Source organism: Mus musculus, chromosome 1 (genome assembly GCF_000001635.26).
Source record: "Mus musculus strain C57BL/6J chromosome 1, GRCm38.p6 C57BL/6J".
Lineage (NCBI taxonomy): Eukaryota > Metazoa > Chordata > Mammalia > Rodentia > Muridae > Mus > Mus musculus.
Window position 1 is genome coordinate 180,119,704 of NC_000067.6, and position 21,084 is coordinate 180,140,787.

At 39.6% G+C, this 21,084-nt stretch overlaps 1 protein-coding gene across 31 annotated transcripts in view; it reads left to right on the forward strand.

The window, feature by feature from the left end:
• Positions 1–21,084, forward strand: part of Cdc42bpa (CDC42 binding protein kinase alpha) — a 205,528-nt gene that overhangs the window by 159,625 nt on the left and 24,819 nt on the right. For 15 of the 31 annotated variants that reach the window (XR_001784122.2, XM_017320119.2, XM_017320130.2 and 12 more), the window contains 6 exons: positions 4,221–4,259; positions 14,594–14,677; positions 16,949–17,054; positions 18,027–18,163; positions 18,729–18,868; positions 20,020–20,101. Coding sequence is in view for 27 of the 31 variants with exons in the window: in XM_017320119.2 (XP_017175608.1) it covers positions 4,221–4,259; positions 14,594–14,677; positions 16,949–17,054; positions 18,027–18,163; positions 18,729–18,868; positions 20,020–20,101 (588 nt within the window). In the remaining 4 variants the exon portion in view is untranslated. The remainder of the gene's footprint in view (positions 1–4,220; positions 4,260–14,593; positions 14,678–16,948; positions 17,055–18,026; positions 18,164–18,728; positions 18,869–20,019; positions 20,102–21,084) is intronic. The other 16 variants (XR_001784125.2, XR_001784127.2, NR_153194.1 and 13 more) reach the window with 2 other exon arrangements.

Consider the following 21,084-nt stretch of genomic DNA (forward strand, 5'->3'; position numbering starts at 1 on the left):
AAATAGAAATTTTTGTTGTTCTTAAAACAATTAATGCTGGATGGTTCTGTAGTATAATTGAAAGATAACTGTCCTGAAAACATCACATTCCATGTCTCAGTCTTGTTTGTTATGCTAGAACAATATTGTACTTTCATTATCACATTAGAAAGTTTGAGTAAATTACCAAGTTCTATTTACTAATAAACTGTTTTCACTTTTCCTAAACAAATTCTCGCCTTCATCCTGGCTCTCCCATAAGCACTCAGGTTGTAGAACCTGAGCAGCTCCATAGAGATCTGAGTGAACCTCTGTAGACTCCTGCTGCAGGAGAGCTCTGAGATTGCTCCTCTAGATGGCATGGAAGTGCGCCCAAGCCAGACCCATTCCCAGCCACACTTTCCCTCTCGGACCCCTTTGCAACTGTTAGACAGCACAAGCTCATCCCAGCTCAGAGCTGAGTCTTAGAAAAGGGGCAGAGGCGGCAAACACAGAAGTGGATGCTCACAGTCATCCATTGGATGGAGCACAAGATCCCCAATGAAGGAGCCAGAGAAATACCCAGGGAGCTGAAGGGGTTTGCAGCCCCATAGGAAGAACAACAATATGAACTAACCAGTACCCCCAGAGCTCCTTGGAACTAAACCACCAATCAAAGAAAACACATGGTAGAACTTGTGGCTCTAGCTATGTATGTAGCAGAGGATGGCCTAGTCGGTCATCAATGGGAGGAGAGGCCCTTGGTCCTGTGAAGGTTCTATGCCTCAGTATAGGGGAATGCCAGGACCAGGAATGGGAGTGGGTGGGTGGGTGAGCAAGGGGAGGGGGAGGGGATAGGGGATTTTCAGAGGGAAAACTAGGAAAGGGGATAATATTTGAAATGTAAGTAAAGAAAATATCTAATAAAAGAGAAAAGAAAATGGGCAGAAGCACACAGTAAGTGGATGCAAGCTGATGCACAGATGCTGCTGGGTTTCTGTGCAGTTGTTTGGAGATGTTTTGTTTTGTTTTGTCTTGTTTTTGCTTCACACTTTTCCAAGGCACAAGTTGCTGTTGTTCCATTGTTCTGGTAAACCTCATAAGCTGCCTATTCCACTTTCTAGTATGGAGTTCGAAGGAGATTATCTGGCCTTCCAATACCTAGGTTTGCTCATCTGACAATAGTTGAAGTTGTCCTAGTCTCATAAAGTGGTTTGAACATTTAAAGGATTGTATAATGGCTTTGAGAGTTTCGGTCTATTTCCTTACAGGTTGGCTATCTTCTCCTCCTCACCTTTAGCCCCGTCTCTTGTCTGCCCGTGTTATGTTACTGAGGTGCCTGTGCTATGATGTCACTGAGGTGCTCGTGTTATGATGTCATTGAGGTACCTGTGTTATGATGCCACTGAGGTGCCCGTGTTGTGATGTCACTGAGGTGCCCGTGTTGATGCCACTGAGGTACCCGTGTTATGATGCCACTGAGGTGCCCGTGTTGTGATGTCACTGAGGTGCCCGTGTTGTGATGTCACTGAGGTGCCCGTGTTGTGATGTCACTGAGGTGCCCGTGTTGTGATGCCACTGAGGTGCCCGTGTTGTGATGTCACTGAGGTGCCCGTGTTGTAATGTCACTGAGGTGCCCGTGTTGATGCCACTGAGGTGCCCGTGTTGTGATGCCACTGAGGTGCCCGTGTTGTGATGTCACTGAGGTGCCCATGTTGTGATGTCACTGAGGTGCCCATGTTGATGCCACTGAGGTGCCCGTGTTGTGATGTCACTGAGGTGCCCGTGTTGTGATGTCACTGAGGTGCCCGTGTTGTAATGTCACTGAGGTGCCCGTGTTGATGCCACTGAGGTGCCCGTGTTGTGATGTCACTGAGGTGCCCGTGTTGTGATGCCACTGAGGTGCCCGTGTTGTGATGTCACTGAGGTGCTGCTGCCCTTGCTCCTTCCTTCTTGCCTTCTGCTCGCTAGCAGTGTGAACCACAGCACCTCCTTTGGAATTGTCGGATCCCATTACTTTTGGAAAATGATAGTTATTTTTTTTCTATTAGAGAGAGAGCTAACAGTGAGCTCCTATTTAAAAACAGTTTTCTGTTCTTCATTTATACATTATAACCCTCTTGTTTCTTTTGTTCATTGTTTATAACTATGACCATGTTTCCTGGTGTTAACCATTCACTCATTTTATTATTAAAGTCACAGCAAAATTATGTTTTAATAGTAGCATTAAATCTTTGATATGTTCATGTTTCAAATTCATGATATACTATGAAACAGAAGTTCAGTAGCTCCTATTGTTGGATATTTAGATTCTTAAGGAGTAATTCATTATTCTTTATCCTAAAACTGGTTATATTATGCATTTTCTTTATAATGTGTGACTTTCCCTGCATTAAGTAGGTTCTGGTCCCTAACTAACCTCAAATACCGTCCCTCTGGTCATCCTCTTCTACCTTCTATTATTGCTATAAAAAAGAATATTGAAGGACTAATGTTTAATTGAAGCCAGACCCTCCACACTTAGGACAGAGGGATCGTAAGTTTAATTTGGTGTTGTGTCTACATAGCATCTGTCTTCTCAGTTCTTCCCCACACACATGTCCAGGGTTACTTTCAGAGTTCTCAATTTTATTACTAATAGTCCTTGCCTCCAACTTTACCTTCTGCTCTTCTCCTACTTTTATTCTTTGATTTGAGCTATTAAAATTATCATTTCATGTTTAGAACCACATGGAACTAGTCTTCTATTCACTATTTTCCCTGCGTTTGTTTTGTCTGTTTATTCACAATTCATATGAATGCTGGAATTTTTATCAGGATGGGGAGATGGTAAGGGCAGGATGCCTTAAGTCAAGCTGTGTAGTTAATCCTGTGTAGAGATAGCTTTGACATAGGGCAGGAGTTTATGTAATTCCCACCATTTTGTTCCCCAGGAAAGAGACGGATGAGACAGTGTAGGGGTGTATGTTCAGCACTGTGCAGCTGTGATGTGAGAGGATGGCTGCTTGGGCTGCTTGCACACAGTGTGGACTTCAAAAGAACCCTAGAAAATATCCAGGACAGTGGTCTAAGCCTCTGTTTATCACACCTTCCTGTTTGGAAGAGTGGTCTTAGCAAGGGTGACTTTTAGGGTTTTCATCTTAGGAAAAACACAAGTGTAGACAGAGGATTTGTATGGCATTCCTTAACGCACATAAAGAGACATATTTTTAATGAAATAAAGGGCAACATGACGAAAGGATATTGGAAGGACATTTCCATATTTAAATTGCAGTAGAAAAAATTACATGATCTCTTCTGTAAAAATCCATATCTCTTCTACCTTTCCTTTTCACTCAGCTCCATACAAATCCCTAATCCTGATGAGTTCCCATGAGGCCCAGCCTCACATTCTGTGTAGCCAACCAGATAAGGACAAATGGAAATTAAAGTTCTAGTGTCTGAAATTCAGACATGGAAGAAGATACTGGGTCCATAATCCAGCTTTCTATTTACCTCATATTGCTTTTCTTCCTCGTATTCTGTTAAACAAGAGAAATGAGTTATCTCAGCAGACAGAGTCTACGCATAAAGTTTAGCCTCAGTTAAAATCTTACTTAAATGCTCCAGAATATTGAACTCAGTCATGCTTCCTCCCTTCACTAGGGTCTTGATTTCACCATGGCTCTCACAGTGATCCACAGATCTTATTCTCACAGAGCCAATCTCAAGGCCTGAGGATATTGTCAGGGCGGACAGTATAGAACTGTGCTTTTGTTTTCTCTGTTGTCAGTGCTGATGATCCCTGATTTAGCTCTCAGCATTTTAAAAGTCACCTTTGAAAAGAGCAAGAGTGGGTATGTAAATGGATAAACCAAAGCTCCTTAATTATATATTTCATGAGTGGGGTGTGTGTGTGTGTGTGTGTGTGTGTGTGTGTGTGTGTGTGGTGTTTTACTATGGTTCAAATAAGTTTTATTAAGTGATTGCAAATAGGAACTCAAAATTAAGTAGACCTATTGTTGTTGTTACAATTGTTCCCGACTTGATGGAATGCTGCCTTGTGGATCACTATGTGTATGCAATGCAAACTTCAGCCTGAGACCACATCTGAGCAGTTGTTTCCTTACTGTTCTTATCCGACAGTTTTTCATGGATATAAATGTACTTGACTGTAACAAAACAATGGTGTTGTACATATGTCTGTATGCTATATGTTGGTACAGAGGGCCTGGGGCCTGTCCTATGAGTATGTGTAACGTGGTGTTCTCTCTCTGTTGAAGCGCTCTCCGTCCTGTACTCCAGCTAGCAAAGGCAGACGTGTAAGAGACTCCCGCACTGTGTGCTGTCCCAATGCCTTCTGCCTGTGTCTCGCCCCTGGCCTTTGGCTGCAGAGCCCTTGAGCATGCTCCATGTGTCATGGCCCCTCTCATGCATGTGCTGCTGCTCGTGCACCACTCCTCTCCTCTCCTCTCCTCCCTGTCTCTCTCTCTAGCCCTCCATTTAGGCTTTGGCCGCAGAGCTTTAGGAATGTTCTTTATGTAAATTTATACAACTAAGCCACGAAAATAGTAAGATACCTTTTTAAAGTGTGCTTTCTAAGTTATTCAAATACAGGGTAAATGAGTTTCTCATAGAAAATCTGATACATACAATTATGTAGAGTGTTCAGGCCATTTATAGACCTCGTTGACTGGATTTTATATAAATCAGTTCTGAAGAAGTTGTATTTAATGGATGTCAAAGAAATTTGCCTAAATATTTTACACACTATAGATTTAGAAAAATAATTTTAATAATAATTTTTTGTAATCTAATTTCAAGATTTAAACAGATTCTATATGTTATTAATACTGGAAACATCTTCCATTGCCAGTGCTAGCTCCAGGCTTGTGTCTGGCCGCTTCACAGGCTCTGTGTGGCTCTGATATGCTCCAGGTGGGGAATCAGTGTGTGGAAAGGTCCCGGGCTTTTATAAGCCAGCCTGCCCCAGCACCTGCCACACACACCACTGAGACCTTTAACTGCATTTGCATTCAGTGTTAAATAGCACTAAAGGACAGTCATTGGGAGATAAAAAATTGTAACTTTGAGCTGTCAGCTTCATGACTGGCAAGCACCTTTATTCCAGAGTTCCTAGAGATGGAAAGTTGGAGATGAAGCACTTCTTGGTGAACACGAGAGGTAGTAGGATGGACGTTGATTCTTGTGTTCTTTCTGAACTGATAAAGGGTGTTGTCACACAAACATGAGTAACACTAGCATTACAGATAATTTGAACAGCCCCCTCAGCTGTCAGGGTTGGACTCAGTGGATCTGTGCGTTCATCTGCCCTCTGTTAGAAGTCTATTAAAAGATTTCTGCTCGTACAGATGTCTTGATTGTTTTGAAATTTATAGAGTTAAGCCAGTAGATACTTGTATCTATAAAATTATTAGTAACTATTTTGTAATGGGAAGGCTGGCATTTGTCTGCCCATCTGTACTAGATTTATCAGCCTGTGAATTCAGAAAGGTTTTGTTTTATTGATAATTTTATTAAGAATTAGTTATATCTGATTAGTAATCATGTACACTGAGAGATTTGGCCATGTAGAACATTTCATTGACTCAAGAAATAGGAAAAAAATTGAGGGAAGTGACTGCTCTTAGGATTTTTACTCCTAATCCTGTATCTTTTTTTCTTTCTTTCTTTTTTTTTTTTTTTTTTTTTTTTTTTTTTTTTTTTTTGAGACAGGGTTTCTCTGTGTAGCCCTGGCTGTCCTGGAACTCACTTTGTAGACCAGGCTGGCCTCGAACTCAGAAATCCGCCTGCCTCTGCCTCCCAAATGCTGGGATTAACGGCGTGCGCCACCACCTGGCCCTGTATCTTTCTATGACAGCATCTAAAGAAGCTGCCATTAACCAGAACCTGTCAGTATGGCAGCCTTCATTGTCTCTTTTCCCATCGTCCTTCAGCTCCTCCTTGGCTTAGTAACTGACTTTTCCCCTTTAATTTGTAAAGAAATATGTTCATAAAAACATATGAAAAAGTGTAAATTACCCAGTAGTTAAGTGAGAACTTTGTAGTGGCATTGTAAAGTAGTCTCTGGGACAAGGTTGTAACATTGTTATTTCATACAACACAAATACTTACCATTTCTAATTGTGGCTTTGAGTCTAACATTGACATAGGGTTTCATATATACCATGTTTTCAGATGATTAAATGCTTTTGTAAACTTAAAAATCTTTCCCTTGAAATAGCACAGAAGTAAGGAAACATCCTAGAGTTGGCCATTTCTATGCTATTAAGCCTCATTTGCAGGCTGAAGACGTAAAGTTCTATTAAATAATAAATTAAGTATACTATAAGAAAAATGTTATAAATAGTATTGTTAATGTATGGATACAAATGACTGGGGAGAGTTTCATCTGAATCTTTTAATACTAAAAGGCACAGACTGTCTCATTTCAGATTGTTCCTTTAGAATTTGGATCAGAGACCACAAAGAGCCAACGTACAGCTTCATTTCCTGTTACTTTTCATAGAGTATAATCTCTAGAGTCCATATTCAAGACAAAACACTGTAAATAACTTTAGGAGAAATTTTCATAAAGAAATTTCCAAAATAATGTAACTAGTAAGACTATATCTGAGGCTATAAGATTAAGTAATTTTTACTTGTTACAGGATAATACAATATTTATATTTTCCAAATGAAATAATACTGCTATCATACTAGAGGTTGCTCATAAGCTCAGTTAACAGAAATAACTATTTCACTAAAAATTTTATGCTCTGAACACAAAACATTGGCTTCTTTATTTCATTTTAATACAGTACTTTAAATATATATTGTGAGGATAATTTGCTAGAAAAATCTTAATTTATTCAAGAACCATTGTGGACTTCTTGCGTGACCCTGTCATGCATTATGAACAAAAAAAAAATCACAACATTTGATTTTTTATTATATACACACATATTATATATTTGAACTAGGAGAACATAAACAAAACTGACAATATAGTAAATATCTTTTAGTTCCTACTCATTAGAATAAGTTATTAAAATAGGTTTCCTGCCGGGCCGTGGTGGCGCACGCCTTTAATCCCAGCACTTGGGAGGCAGAGGCAGGCGGATTTCTGAGTTCAGGGCCAACCTGGTCTACAGTGTGAGTTCCAGGACAGCCAGGGCTGCACAGAGAAACCCTGCCTTGAAAATTATATATATTTTTCCTTAGAGAAAATGAATAAGAATAGAAAAGGTATTTTTATAAAAGTAATCTTTCTCAGTGGATTATAATTTTAAAATATTGAGTAAATTTTTTACACTGTTAGATTAAGATTTGCTTCTAAGGTTTGTCTTCGAACAATATCAAAATATTCCATCCATTAATATTATGTGTTACTTTTTAGCTATTTACCATTTTATTGTTTTTTATAATTATCAAGATAATATTAAATTGATGTAGCTCTGCTCTTATGTATATCATATTTATTGGCTTTTACTACATTACTAACTCAATTAACTACTTAGACTTAATGCTATAATATCTTTAGTCGTGTCCATGAGTTAAATACAGAAATGATGATTCCATTTTTAAAAGTTTTTAGAGTGCTCTGTGTAAAAATGTTATTCGTGTTTGTGTATATGAGTTATTGTCAGCTAATCTTAAAATCAGTCTTAGGCATCTTTAATTCTAGTGTATTTAATGAATATCCTGAAATTTTAGTTAATTGCTTTTAATGGTAAGAAGAAACCATTAATTACAAATACATGATAAGGATTAGCATGTAATTATAGTTAAAATGAACACCACAGTCATGTTGGTGATGATTAAAGGTCTGGTGAGAGGGTAAGTGACATGTTTTCCTCATCTGCCTTGTTAAGCTGCGTTTGAGAGAGTCTTCATAATGGCAGCAATCCCCAGATGATGTGACAGCGTAGTGGCTTTATTTCCTTAGCTTCTGCTTTTAATAGAATCTTATAAAAGATTTGAGTTTGATGTTCAAAAAATTTTTTTGCCAAGAGTGTTTTCATGTTTAATTATGCTTTTTGTTTCTTGCGTTTATTGGAATTACACATAGAAAAGTAGAGTTGTAATTTTCAAACTCCATAGTGGTTTTTTTTTCAAAAATCAGAATGTTATTGTAAATGATATAGTTGGATTTTTTTTAATATTCCCACTCAATACCATTTCAAAATACTACTGCTGTGTAGTTACTTAGTTTCTTTAAAAAGAAAAATAATTAGATTTTTTAATGAAATTGAGTTTTAGTTTAAGAGCATATAGCTCTAAATGCACAGATAGTGATTTTTGCTGTTCTATTTTATTGTAGGTAACACTAGTTGGTCTTTCTACAGTATTACTGTAGTTTTCAATATAGCCTGGGTTTACTTGTTGCAGCTAAGAAAATAATTTTTATTTCCTCATTTTTGTTCTCTTTCATTGACACTAATTAGTGAAAACTAGTTAAGAAGAAACAACAAATTAATACATGGCAGAAATTCTTCAAAAGAAAAAGATTTCTATTAAAGGGTTCAAGAATTCTGAAGTCAGCAATCACAAATTAAACTGATAGTGAGTCTTTTTCTTTCTCTAGTGGCTTACTCACTGCCATGTCATATCTTTATGGGACCATAAAACATGCTGATAAATGTTTTAACACCTGACTCTGGTCAATAAACTGCTAAATAAACTGCCAGTTTTGTGATAGAAACTCTTGTTCACCCACAGCCGAGAAGGTGGTGCGGCTGCATGCTTTAACTCTGGTGCTGGACACTGGACACTGTGCTCACCTCTGCTAGCTCACGGTCCCACTACTCAAGGAGTAGGCTTGCTCTAAAATGTGGGTCAGTATTAGTGAAAACACAAGCTATCTGCCCTTGACTGTAGACATATTGAAGCCACAAGACTTAGAGGTCAAAGTCATTGGAACTATTTATTCCTATTCACAGAATTACCTTGGATCCAGGGTTTATTGTCTTACTGTTGAGTATTAGGGCTTCAGGATCTCATGATAGCTCAAAAAAAAAAAAAAAAAAAAAGAACTTATTCTTAAAATAGCGCAGTTTTCGATGTGTAACAAATCTTCCACTTGGACACTCTTATGACTGAGTCATTTTAGGTTCTTATTGTAAAACATTTCAGAGCTGCTTCATTACCTTGCAATTTATATAATTAAATAGACAAAAGAATAAAGAGAATGTAGGAAGTGAGAAACATTCCTGTTTTATATAGCTAAATATAATTTTATTACCTTCTTCTTAGCTGTCCCCAAATAAAGTTGTGAGTGGGGCAAATTTGTCTTGAGATCATTTGATTCTTTTATTTTTCTCTTCCTGTTCACAGTTTACTGTCAAAAAACATAACTTGGCCTCCATGATTCTTATTGCTCTGAATGTTTCTGTCATGGCAGCACCTTGGTAGACCATAGAGGACTGGCCGTGCAGTGAAGAGTTGGATTCAGGCCTAACTCGAAACTTCTCAAAGCATACCAGTTTATGGGATCATCTGTGCCACACATACAGAGCTGGTAGCTGGTATCCCGCAGCAGTTCCAGTTTTTAAACCTAAACATGAAAGACTTACATTGATTAGTAACTAACTGTGCTGGTTATTTTCACCAAGCCCTTCATTCATGGACTGTTTGAACGGTGGTCTGTGCCCACCACCCTCAGAGGCCGTGGTGGGTATACCCACAGAGGGCAGCTCCTTGTGTTTACCATTCCATCTTTAACTCCTGCAGATTTACCAGATGATAATGATTCTCCACATTGACCAAAAGGTGGCAGTTTTATATGAGCAACATATCACAACTCCAGAACAGTTTTTATTCTTGTTTCATTTCTATTTGTGTGATTTCAAAAACAAAACAAAAAAACCAAAAGCCCAAAACCAACACCTGATCAAAAGCAATATAGGAAAGGATTTAGTTAGCTCACAAATCTCATCCATTCTTCCAGCGAAGTCACAAAGCTGGTCACACCACATCCATAGTCAATAGCAGAGAGATTAATACACTCGTGATCCCTGCTTGCTCTCATCAGGGTTGTCCTTGTCTTACATAGTTCAAGACACCCTGTCTAGGGAATGGCACTGCCCAAAGTCAGCTGGGTCTTCCTATATCACAACAATCACAAGAATCTCTCACTGATAAGCCCTTAGGCCTCAGACTCGATAAGTCTTCATTGAGACTCTCATTAAGTACTTGCCATTCAAGCTAGAGTTTTAAGAGGCTTTATTCACCTAGTTCCATATGCTAGGTCTTTATGATTTTAGTGTATGTTCTGATCTACTTTGTTAATTCATATTCTCATGTCCGTTCTTAAATCTTTCATCAGCTATAATTTAGAAAGGGGAACATTGTCTATCATCATGTCCCCTCCCCAGGAGTAAGCATAGTAATTATAAGAGAAAGTAGTTTACTCCTTTTATTAGAACATTGCTGTTTTTCATACACTACATCAAAACAAGTTACCTGATCTTTCCAAATTATCTTCTTTAAGCTCAATCCTAGGAACTTTGAGAACTGCCTATATTTCATGGTAACTTTTAACCCAAAGCATTTTCAGTTTCTAAGAGTACTTAACTTTAAAGGGTGCGTCTGACTATAATATTTCTTCTGTTGTAAAATAAGAAGAATTGATGTGAGTGTCAAACACAAAGCTCATACTAAATTCCTTGTCCTTACAATTAATACCTTGAAAAGAACTAAATCACACTGTCTATGACAAAATCATGTATAATTTATAGCATGCATCTTTTATCTCACATATATGATCCTTGTGTGTACAGATATACGTACAGGGTAAGCCAGTGCTCATGGTAAGAGGTGAACAGCAAGCTTGGGGCTGGAGCTTTGATTAACTGCTTAGGAATTGTTTGAATGCCTGCCTGTGCCCATTGCCCATAGAGGGCCACTCCTAAAGTTTGTCACTACTCACTCATAACTCCCATACAGCTGCCAGAGTATGCAGTTCTCCATATTTAACAAAACATAGTAAAACTAGTGCTTTTGCATAATGCCATCCCGAATGTGAATATTTAAACTGAGCTTTTTTTTTTAATCTTCCTCACGAATTGTTGTCATGATCATGTCTTAAGAGTTCCATGTTGTTAAAAAGTGATTTCTTGGGGTTTTTTTTTTTTTTCCTGATTTATTTTCCTAGACTGATCCCGTTGACAACACTTACATACGGAACCCGAGCATCAAGTTTTACATCCAGTCAAGGCCCACATCTCCTTCCACAGCTAGTGAGGCTGAGCCAGTTAAGGTGCCTCCCTGGAGCAGCCTGGCTGCACAACTTACACTTGGGTTCAGGAAAGGGTGTTGACATGTTTAAGTGAAATCTGTCTAGTTAAGTACATTGTATGTTAAGTTATGGTTCATTAGCTGTCATTACATTTTGATGATATATATGTAGAGAGAGAAATTTACCACTCACATAAAATAGGCAAAAATATATAGGTAGATAGGTAAAGGTAGTTTTTAGTTAGAGAAGTGTGTAGGTATATGCTTATGTGAAGATTACATTCAAAACTTATGGGAACGGCATTATTAGATCCAAACTGTAGCCACAAAGCATTGAAAGTGCCATTCTTGATTTGTGTTCTTTAATTCTTCTAATCAGTTTAGTAAGCCGTGATATAACTAATCATTGCATCATAAGCATAGCTTAGAAATGAAATTGTTGCTAGAATAACAACTGAACGACTGTGGCAGCTGGATAGTGTATAATAACTGCTCAATTAGCCGTGGGTACTCACTCAACTAAACCTTGCCTTTTAAGAGTCAAAAATACTATGTTAATAATTTATGTCAGCCCGTTGCTTTGAGCAGCCCATTGGTCAGTTTTCTCCCCCTGCCATTCTAAACTAATTCCACATTGAAGAATGTGCATTTAGGTCATTAATTATATCTTTTATATAGCTTTAAGCCAAAGGTGTTGGGTGATGGTCTCATTAGTCACCACTAGGAGGAGTGACATGGTAACATCATCTCTGTGGATTGCACGGGATCTGGGACACATTTCTTTCCATTGTTTTGTTTTGTTTTTGGAAATCAGCTGTGATTTAGAACTTTATAAAACGATGGTAAGAGGACCTGCTGTAATGGCATGCACAGCTCTCACAGTGTACAAACATTCTCCTGTTGTGGGAGACTTCCACTGCTTCCAGCCCTGTATTGCTAAAATTAGTGCGGAGGGGATGACCATCCTAGTATTTCTACTTTTGCACATGGGCAGTGTGAGTCGAAGTAGATGTAGTTTGTATTTGAACCTTAACTAATTAGATCTTCCCAGATTGTTTTCTCCTGTGCTTCAATCCATTTCCACCCCGACCCCCAGCAGTGTGTGAGAGCTCCCTGTTTCCCCACATCCCTGCCAACCCTTGCACAGTCAGATGCTGACTTCTTCCCTGTTGGATGTCTGTGAAGGATCATTTTTATAATTTTGTACTAACTTGGGTTTCTCCCTTTTCAAAAGATATTTAGCATTGTTTTATGTGTTCATTGGCTATTAATGACTTGCCTGTTGGTATCCTTTGTCCATTCATTCTGTTAATTTTACTGGTTTTTTTTTTTTAATGTTCTTTTAAAGTCTGAATATGAGTTCTTTGCTGGGCTGTTGGTTGCAAGCATTTTCTTCCATTCTGAAGATAATTTTTAAATTTTGTGTTATCTTTTTGTTTTTCAAAACTTTTAGTCAGCTTTACCAGTCTTTTCCTGTATGGCTTCTGCTTTTTGTGGTTTTTAACGTATTGTTTCTTTATGGAAGTATTATGTTTCGTCCGTGTTTTCTTCTAAAGGTTTAAATTATTGCTTCTATGCATATAAGACTTTACAAACTGAAATATGTTGCGACATGGAGTGGGAATGGGATTCTAATATTTTCCCCACATAAACAACTGACTCTCTCTGTTCACCCCAGCCACACTGTTTCTGCTCTGCATGTCATGGCCTCCCTGTCCTGCTCTTACTCATGCTCTGACTCTCCATTGTCTTCATCACTGCAGCCCTGCACAGTTCTGGTACTTGGTTTAGGGTACCACTCGTAGCCGCTGTGTTCTTTTCCTTCTTGACCCTTTAGTTTTGAATACCACTTCTACTGTCAGTGTGTCAAATTCTGTGTAACTCTTTATTAGAATTGAATTAAATTTATATATTTGCACGTGGAAAATTGGGCATGATATTGGGCATTTCCACCCGTGAACATGATACACATAGAAGTTGTTTCTTTTCATTCTTTAATAGAGTTCCATCGGCTTCGATGTGCTCTGTGTTGCTTGTTGATTTGTTCTGGTGCCCTAAATTTTGTGTTGTGTGTGAGTGAGATCCAGTTTAATGAAGTTTTTATAGGCATTGTTGATCTTTTATCCAGCACCTTTGCTTGAGTCTTTAATTTTAATAACTTCTCAAGGACTTTCTGCAGAACTCTAATGACAGTTTTGTTTACTATTGTGTTTTTATTATCTTTTGCATACATTTTTCATTGTTCCTCTTTTTATATTTATCTTTTCAAATGTTAAATTATAGTTTGGGCATAATATATTTTTAAGCTGTTCAAAAGTAAACAAAATTTAAATTGAATATAAACTCACAATTTACAGAAAACTGAGACATTCAGTAAAATTCCATACTAAGATTATAATTTACATATGACAGTTTTTGAGGTTATGGTTAGAAGCAAAGTACTACCCAACTTTCTCTTCATATTTGAGTATTCTGTAACTTTATACAAGGCGTAAGTTGTTTTCCTTGTGTGCTTTCTTAGCATCCTAAAAGGAAGTTACTGTCCTTTTTATTTTTTACTTTGCTAATTAAGCCCCTCCCCTACATTAACTTCCAGTAAAACCACTGGTTCTTTTTATTCAAAGAAACATCTTATATAATACTTCATAAAATAGACTTCATTCTACTTACAGTAAAAATATGGTTTATAACTAAACAAATTAAATTCATAATTTCAATAATGTTAAATAATTTAACCCCTTTATTTAAAGTTAATTTATGTGCAAGAATCCCACTAATCTCCATGTATTCAAATTTATGTAATTACAGTCCATATGCATAACATATATTCTAAACATGGAAATCTTCCAGGACGGTGAGATGGCTCAGCAGGTCCTTTACTTGCTGGGCAGTGCTGACCTTTGTCTCTGGGTGTGCGGAACGTATGGTTCCACCAAGCATAGAAGGAGAGAAGTAACTCCACAGAGTTGCCCTCTGACCTCCCACGTGTTCTTCTAGCTAATACCCACATCACGCGTGCACACACCAACTCACAGTCAAAAGTTGTTGAAGAGATTAATCTTCTAAGTATTCAGGTACTTTTAAAAATCAATGTGACAAATAAGGATGAATGTGAAAATACCTCCACTTTTGTGTAAGTTATATGCTGTGATTATTGTTTTCTTATGTGGATTTTATTTTCTAATTTGTTTATTTTTAAATTTCCAAATTGAAATGATTGTAATTGAGAAAATACTTCATTTGTAAATATCGTGAGCTCAGATTTAAACTACAGCGCTGTGGAAGCTTGACCCCAGGGAGATCACACAGTGTCTGGATAGCCCTCTTGGGGTGTTGTCTGGTTTTGTTTAGTCTCTTTCTAGTTATTTTCTAAGTGAGTGTTTCATGGCATTCATTTCCTCTTTTGCCTGGGATTCAGATTGCAGACTGTGCTCCACTTCCAGCTCACACACCAACCTTAAGGAAAAAGGGATGCCCGGCTTCAACTGGCTTTCCACCTAAGGTACTTGGTTCTAAAACATGGGAGTGAATTTCTTCTACTTTGGATATTCACTGTGTTTTGTTGCTCGTCTCCTCAAAGTTATAAAAATAAAAATTTGGGAAGAAAACAAATTCTGTAATGAATATAAATGACATTCTGAATGTTGAGAGGTGTAGTCAGTACTTAATGCTTAAATTGTGTTTCAAAGTCAATTAGAGGAACCCTCCAGGATCCCCTCGAGTTGTTACCTGATAAAGGCATTAAGTTGAGGCCCCTTGTTAGAGAAGCTGAATCCAGGTTTAATCAAGCACGGAGAAGGAAAACTGCTCAGAAGGAAGGATAAGGGGGTCGTCCTTGACAAAGGACTTGTACACGACAAGTCGTGAAGACCGGCTTTCTGTCTAAGCCATGGAAGAAAGTCTAGAAACTGCATGGCCAGTGCTTCTTCCTAGAACATAAACTGTGAGTAAATCACAATGAGAGAGGTCACTGGCTCTGAAAACTAATTTAAAAAGCATGAAAGAACATGTGCTAAGCAAGAGTCACTATGTGCTGTTACATGAGGCCAGACAGAGTATGAAGTTAAAATAAACATAATAAATATCCTCACCAACACAGGTAATCTCAGACAGGAGAAGGCAGTGATAAGAAAAAGTAATCTAGAAGTTCTTGATCCAGGCTGTAACTACTGGAGTCCATAAAAGGCGTGAGTAATAGAGTGAGAAGAGATAGAGTAGAACAGTGCATGCGTCAGTTAGCAGTGAGCTGAAGAACCTGAAAGAGAAGCTGTACGGCAGGAACGCTGTCAGCATCTTCATAGTACAGTAGGGCCTTCGGTAGGAAAGAGGCGGAATTAAAGAAATAGAAACGGTCTGAAACCGTAGCTCTGAGGATAATGATTGCTGTTCTCAGCGTCCGTGTGAGGCAGCTCACAGCCTCCTGTAACTCCATCTCCAGAGCTCTGATCCCTCTTCTGATTTCCAGGACACTTGATGTATGCAGTGACACACAAACTCAATAAAAACAAATTTTCTTTAAAAAGAAATAATAGCCTAAAATTTCTTCAAGTTAGAGATGGAAAGCTTCAGTAAAAGATGCAAGAAAACACTGAAAACATGCTCAAAATGTTAAATGTTTCCAAAAATGTGCTTCTTTTTTTTTTTTTTAGTGTTTTTTTTTCCATTTTTTATTAGGTATTTAGCTCATTTACATTTCCAATGCTATACCAAAAGTCCCCCATAACCCCCCCCACTCCCCTACCCACCCACTCCCCCTTTTTGGCCATGGCGTTCCCCTGTACTGGGGCATATAAAGTTTGCAAGTCCAATGGGCCTCTCTTTGCAGTGATGGCCGACTAGGCCATCTTTTGATACCTATGCAGCTAGAGACAAGAGCTCCGGGGTACTGCTTAGTTCATATTGTTGTTCCACCTATAGTGTTGCAGTTCCCTTTAGTTCTTTGGGTGCTTTCTCTAGTTCCTCCATTGGGGGCCTTGTGGTCCATTCAATAGCTGACTGTGAGCATCCACTTCTGTGTTTGCTAGGCCCTGGCATAGTCTCTTCTTTAGCAGGTAGGAACTAGAGTAACAGCCCTTAGGAGCCGAGAAAGCTCAGCAGTGAAATGTGGCTAGAGCAGAGGCTGCTCCCTGGAGCTGTGCGCTGTCTGTGTGTGCAGCCTGACTCTCGGGCAGGTGGAGGCAGAGACCAGAGACTCTGGAGGCTCAAGGGCCACCTGGCCTGGAGTACACAGTGCAGCAACAGAGACACCAAAACGCTACCTCCGCATGATGCCAGAAGAGAGCGTCCCTGCTGTCCACATGAGTCCTATGGCACCCGTACTGTCCTTTCCCCACAGTAATAATAGTATTTTTAAAGAGGTGGGAGAAAGGGAGATTTGAAATGATAAAGAATTCAGGAGAAAACTGAAACTAAAATATTTCAGAAACATAAGCTAAATCCTAAATTCTAAATCAGACAAGGTCTAAGAGACAAAAGATGAGTTTCTCATTTCTATCAGTAACTGAGGAAGAAGTAGAAAGCATCAAGTGGGTGGCTAGCAAAGACCGGCAGAAAAGAGCCAACGTGTGTGATGATAAGGGTCCCTGACACATCACATGCAATCAGAAACACACAAAGTTATAGTCAAGAAAAACTCATAAAGTAACCTTGAGGCTGAAAGCACACATCCATGCAGCACCCGTGAAGTTTGTCTCTGGTGCGTGAGGAGCCGCAGCTCCACATGGGTGCACAGTGGGAGGCGGAAGGACTGACTCTCCTGTCATGTATTTTGCAGCGCAAGACTCATCAATTTTTCGTGAAGTCTTTCACTGCCCCTACCAAGTGTCACCAGTGCACCTCCTTGATGGTCGGTTTGATAAGACAGGGCTGTTCCTGTGAAGGTAAGAAGCAGCCAGGAAAAGAAAGCTCTTGTTTATGACAGTACTGTTGCTAACAGGGCACATGGGCTCTAAGCAGACCATGCTCAGTGGAGTTAACTCTTATCCGACCCATAGTGAAAGCATGTAGACCACAACTCCACATGCTCCCGCCCTTCTGTATGTACCTTTATAGCCACTGAAACACATGGTTTCAGACGATTGGTAGAATGCTGCCATTTACAGGGCTGGGGGGATGGCGAAGTGAATGAGTGCTAACCACTGAAGCAGAAGGGCCAGAGTCAGGGTCTCCAGCACACATGTAAAGGACTGTGGCCCGGCTGTGATCCCAGGCCTCAGGAGGTACAGGTAGGAGACCCTTAAGGGTACTGGCATGCTGGACCAGTTGAACTGTTGAGCTCCAGGTTTGATGAGAGACTGGACCTCAAAATCAAGTGGGGAGTGGAAGATGGAAGAAGATGCCTGACATCAACCTTGGATTCCATATCATCACATACTGTGAACATGCAAACACATATACATACATGCATGCATACCACATGCTGAGAGAGCATTGAGTAGCTAAATGTCTGTTATTAACTCCTGGAAGGGGATTTCAGGGCTGATGACAAGTTGCCGTAGGATTAAAGAGCTAGAAACCCTCCAGAGAGCTCTTCTGTAGGGCTGTGCATAAGTCAGCCGTGGTACTCACCAGGTTGGGGTTGTTGGGTTTTTATCTATTTGGTTCTCACTTTGATCACTAGTATTAAAGAGAATAATAATATAAATAATAAAAATATTTACTACCTCTCATGAACTTCTGAACGGCAAGCAACTGGATTTGTTTCCCCTAGTAAAAAGTGGTTATTTAAAATAAAATAGAAAAAAAGCCTTTGTCTAACATAGCACCACGCGTGCAATTAGTGCCAGTGAATTTTTTTGTTGTTAAAATGAAATTTTATCTAAATTGTCTCCTTTTTTTTTTTCCTCCAAAAGTCTGTGGGTTCTCATGTCATATAACTTGTGTGAACAAAGCCCCGACGGTTTGCCCAGTTCCTCCTGAGCAAACTAAAGGTCCACTGGGCATAGACCCCCAGAAGGGAGTTGGGACGGCGTATGAGGGTCATGTCAGGGTAAGTACCTTGTTTGTCACTTAATAAACATAGTGCTTAAGAGAAAAGTTAATTACTCGAACTCATTTAAATAATATTTTAACTAGAGTCATGATTACATGCAAATGAACTCTAGAATATCACAAACTGTTCTGTCTTTCTGTATCTCGAGATTTGCAAATGTTGCAGTCATCATAAAGGAGTCTTGGGGCTCTGGTCTTACCTAAGAGGGAGGGTTAAGTTAGGAACTATGACGATGTTGGTTTGCTAGCCAGAGTAACACGCACAGTGTGACCTGAGTGTCAGGTTCATCTTATAACCATGTCTGCTTGTTACGCTTTTCTCTAAAAGCCATGAGTGACCTGCATTTAGTGAGTTGTCAGTTCAGAGCCCTCAGAAGCTGCTGGGAACTACAGTGTTCCCACTTTCCCCTCACTGTTGGCCCCTTGTCACTCTTGCAGTCTTAGCAGCGAGAGAGCAGGCCCAGGATAGGCGGGCGCGCACAGACTTCAGGTGCCACCTGCAGCTCACCATAATTCTCATTTGAGTTTTGTCTGTTTGTTTGTCTGACTGAAACTGAACCAAGATCCCTAAGCCGGCGGGAGTGAAGAAAGGGTGGCAGAGAGCACTGGCTGTGGTCTGCGACTTCAAACTGTTTCTTTATGATATCGCAGAGGGAAAAGCATCGCAGCCCACCTCCGTCATTAGTCAAGTGATTGACATGAGGTAAGGGCGAGGAATAAAGACAGATCTGTCACAGCAGCGTAGATCAAGGTTTATGGTCTTTCTTCTAGGTTACTATGTTTTGGTAAAATAATTTTGTGTCAGTTTTCAGGTTTAGCCCTACAGCTACATACTAGAAAGTTAAGGGTGGTTCTAGGGCAAGTTGGTTTGTGTCTTGAGTATGTGGAGTCAAAGTTGACATCTAAAAGACCAGTTATGTAGTAAAAGAGTCCTAATTATGCGCTGTTCAAGTCATCGTCTGAAACTGCAAAGTGACTGAGTGTAAGTGAAGGGGTAACTCTCCCACGGCCCCTGGACAACGCACTAAAGCAGCCAACACCTGAGAGTCTGTCTCCCTAGCACCACTGTCCAGACTCTTCGTGTGCCCTCAACACCTCCCTCCTTTCCTAGAACCTCGGGCATTGTCCTGGGGGTGGTTATTTTCTCCCACAGCTTCAGGCATTGCTTCTGAATGGTGGGTCCCACTTGTCTCCTATTCAGGCACAGCCATTGCTAAAAATGCACATTCCCCCTATGCCTAGTATCTGAAGCACAGTGAAATACACAGGGAATATCAGCAAGGGCGATGTGGCAGACCTGAAAAGTGAGGAGCTAGCGCTAGCAAAGGGCCATTCCTCAGCCCACATGGTCACGGATAGCCTGGACAACAGCAAGACTGTCTGTTACAAGGAATGCAAGACGGAGTCAAGACTTAAAGGCAGAGGGAGTAGGGGACTCATGACTCATCGCAGGAGCAAGGAGTAAGCCACTCCTCACAGTCAGGGGAGCAGACACAGCACACATGAGACTCATTATGGCAGGCAGGAGAGTCATTAGGAATTCTGGAGGCTAACAAAAGCTGCTTCTGGCTGTGTGCTTCCTGGTCTTGTGTACCTTTGTGGGTCACTGTTATGTCTGGTGTAATGCACCACTGCCAGGTCACTCCTGATGAATTACCTTGAGTACTGTTAGTCATTATGTAGGGGAGTCTTGTACTTTGTTTTTTTGTTGTTGTTGTTTTGCTTTAAATTGAGCTTGGGTGTTTATACAGTTAAGCTTTGAGGATTGCTTTGTATATGTTATTTGGGTATATAAGCAAAACCATACACACACAGCAACATGTAACAACCTTAAATGTTTAACTTTTATTTCAGAGATGAAGAATTTTCTGTGAGTTCAGTCTTAGCTTCTGATGTTATTCACGCAAGTCGAAAAGATATCCCCTGTATATTCAGGGTAAGTCTATGAGTCGAAAAGATATCCCCTGTATATTCAGGGTAAGTCTGTGGATGACTGAGCACATACAGGCTTTGGGTTTGTGCACATTTGTTTGTGTGCACACATGTTTGTGTGCACATGCATGTGAAGGGTAGACGGTGACATCAGCTATCTTCCTTGACTGCTCTCCACATTGTTTACTGAGATGGAGTCTCACTGAACCTGCTGCTAGCAGCTGTAGCTAGTTTAGCTCGCCAGTTTGCCCCAGCCATTCCTGGCTCTACCTCTGGAGCTCTGGGGCAACAGACAAACCCACCTAGCTCTTACCTGGGTTCTGGGGATCCAAACTCTGACCCTCAGGTTTGTGTAGCATGTGCTTTATCCACTGAGCCAACTCTCCAGCACCTAATTACTTGTTTTTAATGAATATATTTTGCTACTCTGTATAAATCATAAAGTTACTGGAACAACACCTAGACCTAGTACTCATTTATGTATCCGTACCATCCATGGATGCAAAATTGTGCTAAGACTTGTAGAATACATCAGTGTTTCTAAAGTATTCTTCATGTTCTATAATGTTTTTGAGTCCCAGTTAACCTCTAAATAAATATTATCTCATGCAGTTCTTCAAATTAAAAAAAAAAAGTTGCTCTCTATAAAACTCTCATTGTAAAAATTGTGATTCAGTTGTCTACTTCTTTATAACAAATATTCCAAAATGTGAATAGTGCTCGTCTGTCTCTGTTGTGTATGAATCTTACATCCAAGGAAGGTCAGAGATTAAACCTAGTCTCTCACTTTCCAGGCCAGCAGCTGTTTATTCTCCCCTAGCTATCTAGGGAGCCTATAAAGGTTCACTTACCTGTAACTAATTTGCAGTAGAATTGTATTGTCACTGATGTTTAAAGCATATGTAAGTATGTAAAGGGTGTCTATACATTTATGTAGCGTGTATATTATATACATAATAAATAATAGCTTAAAAGTGCTCTGATTGA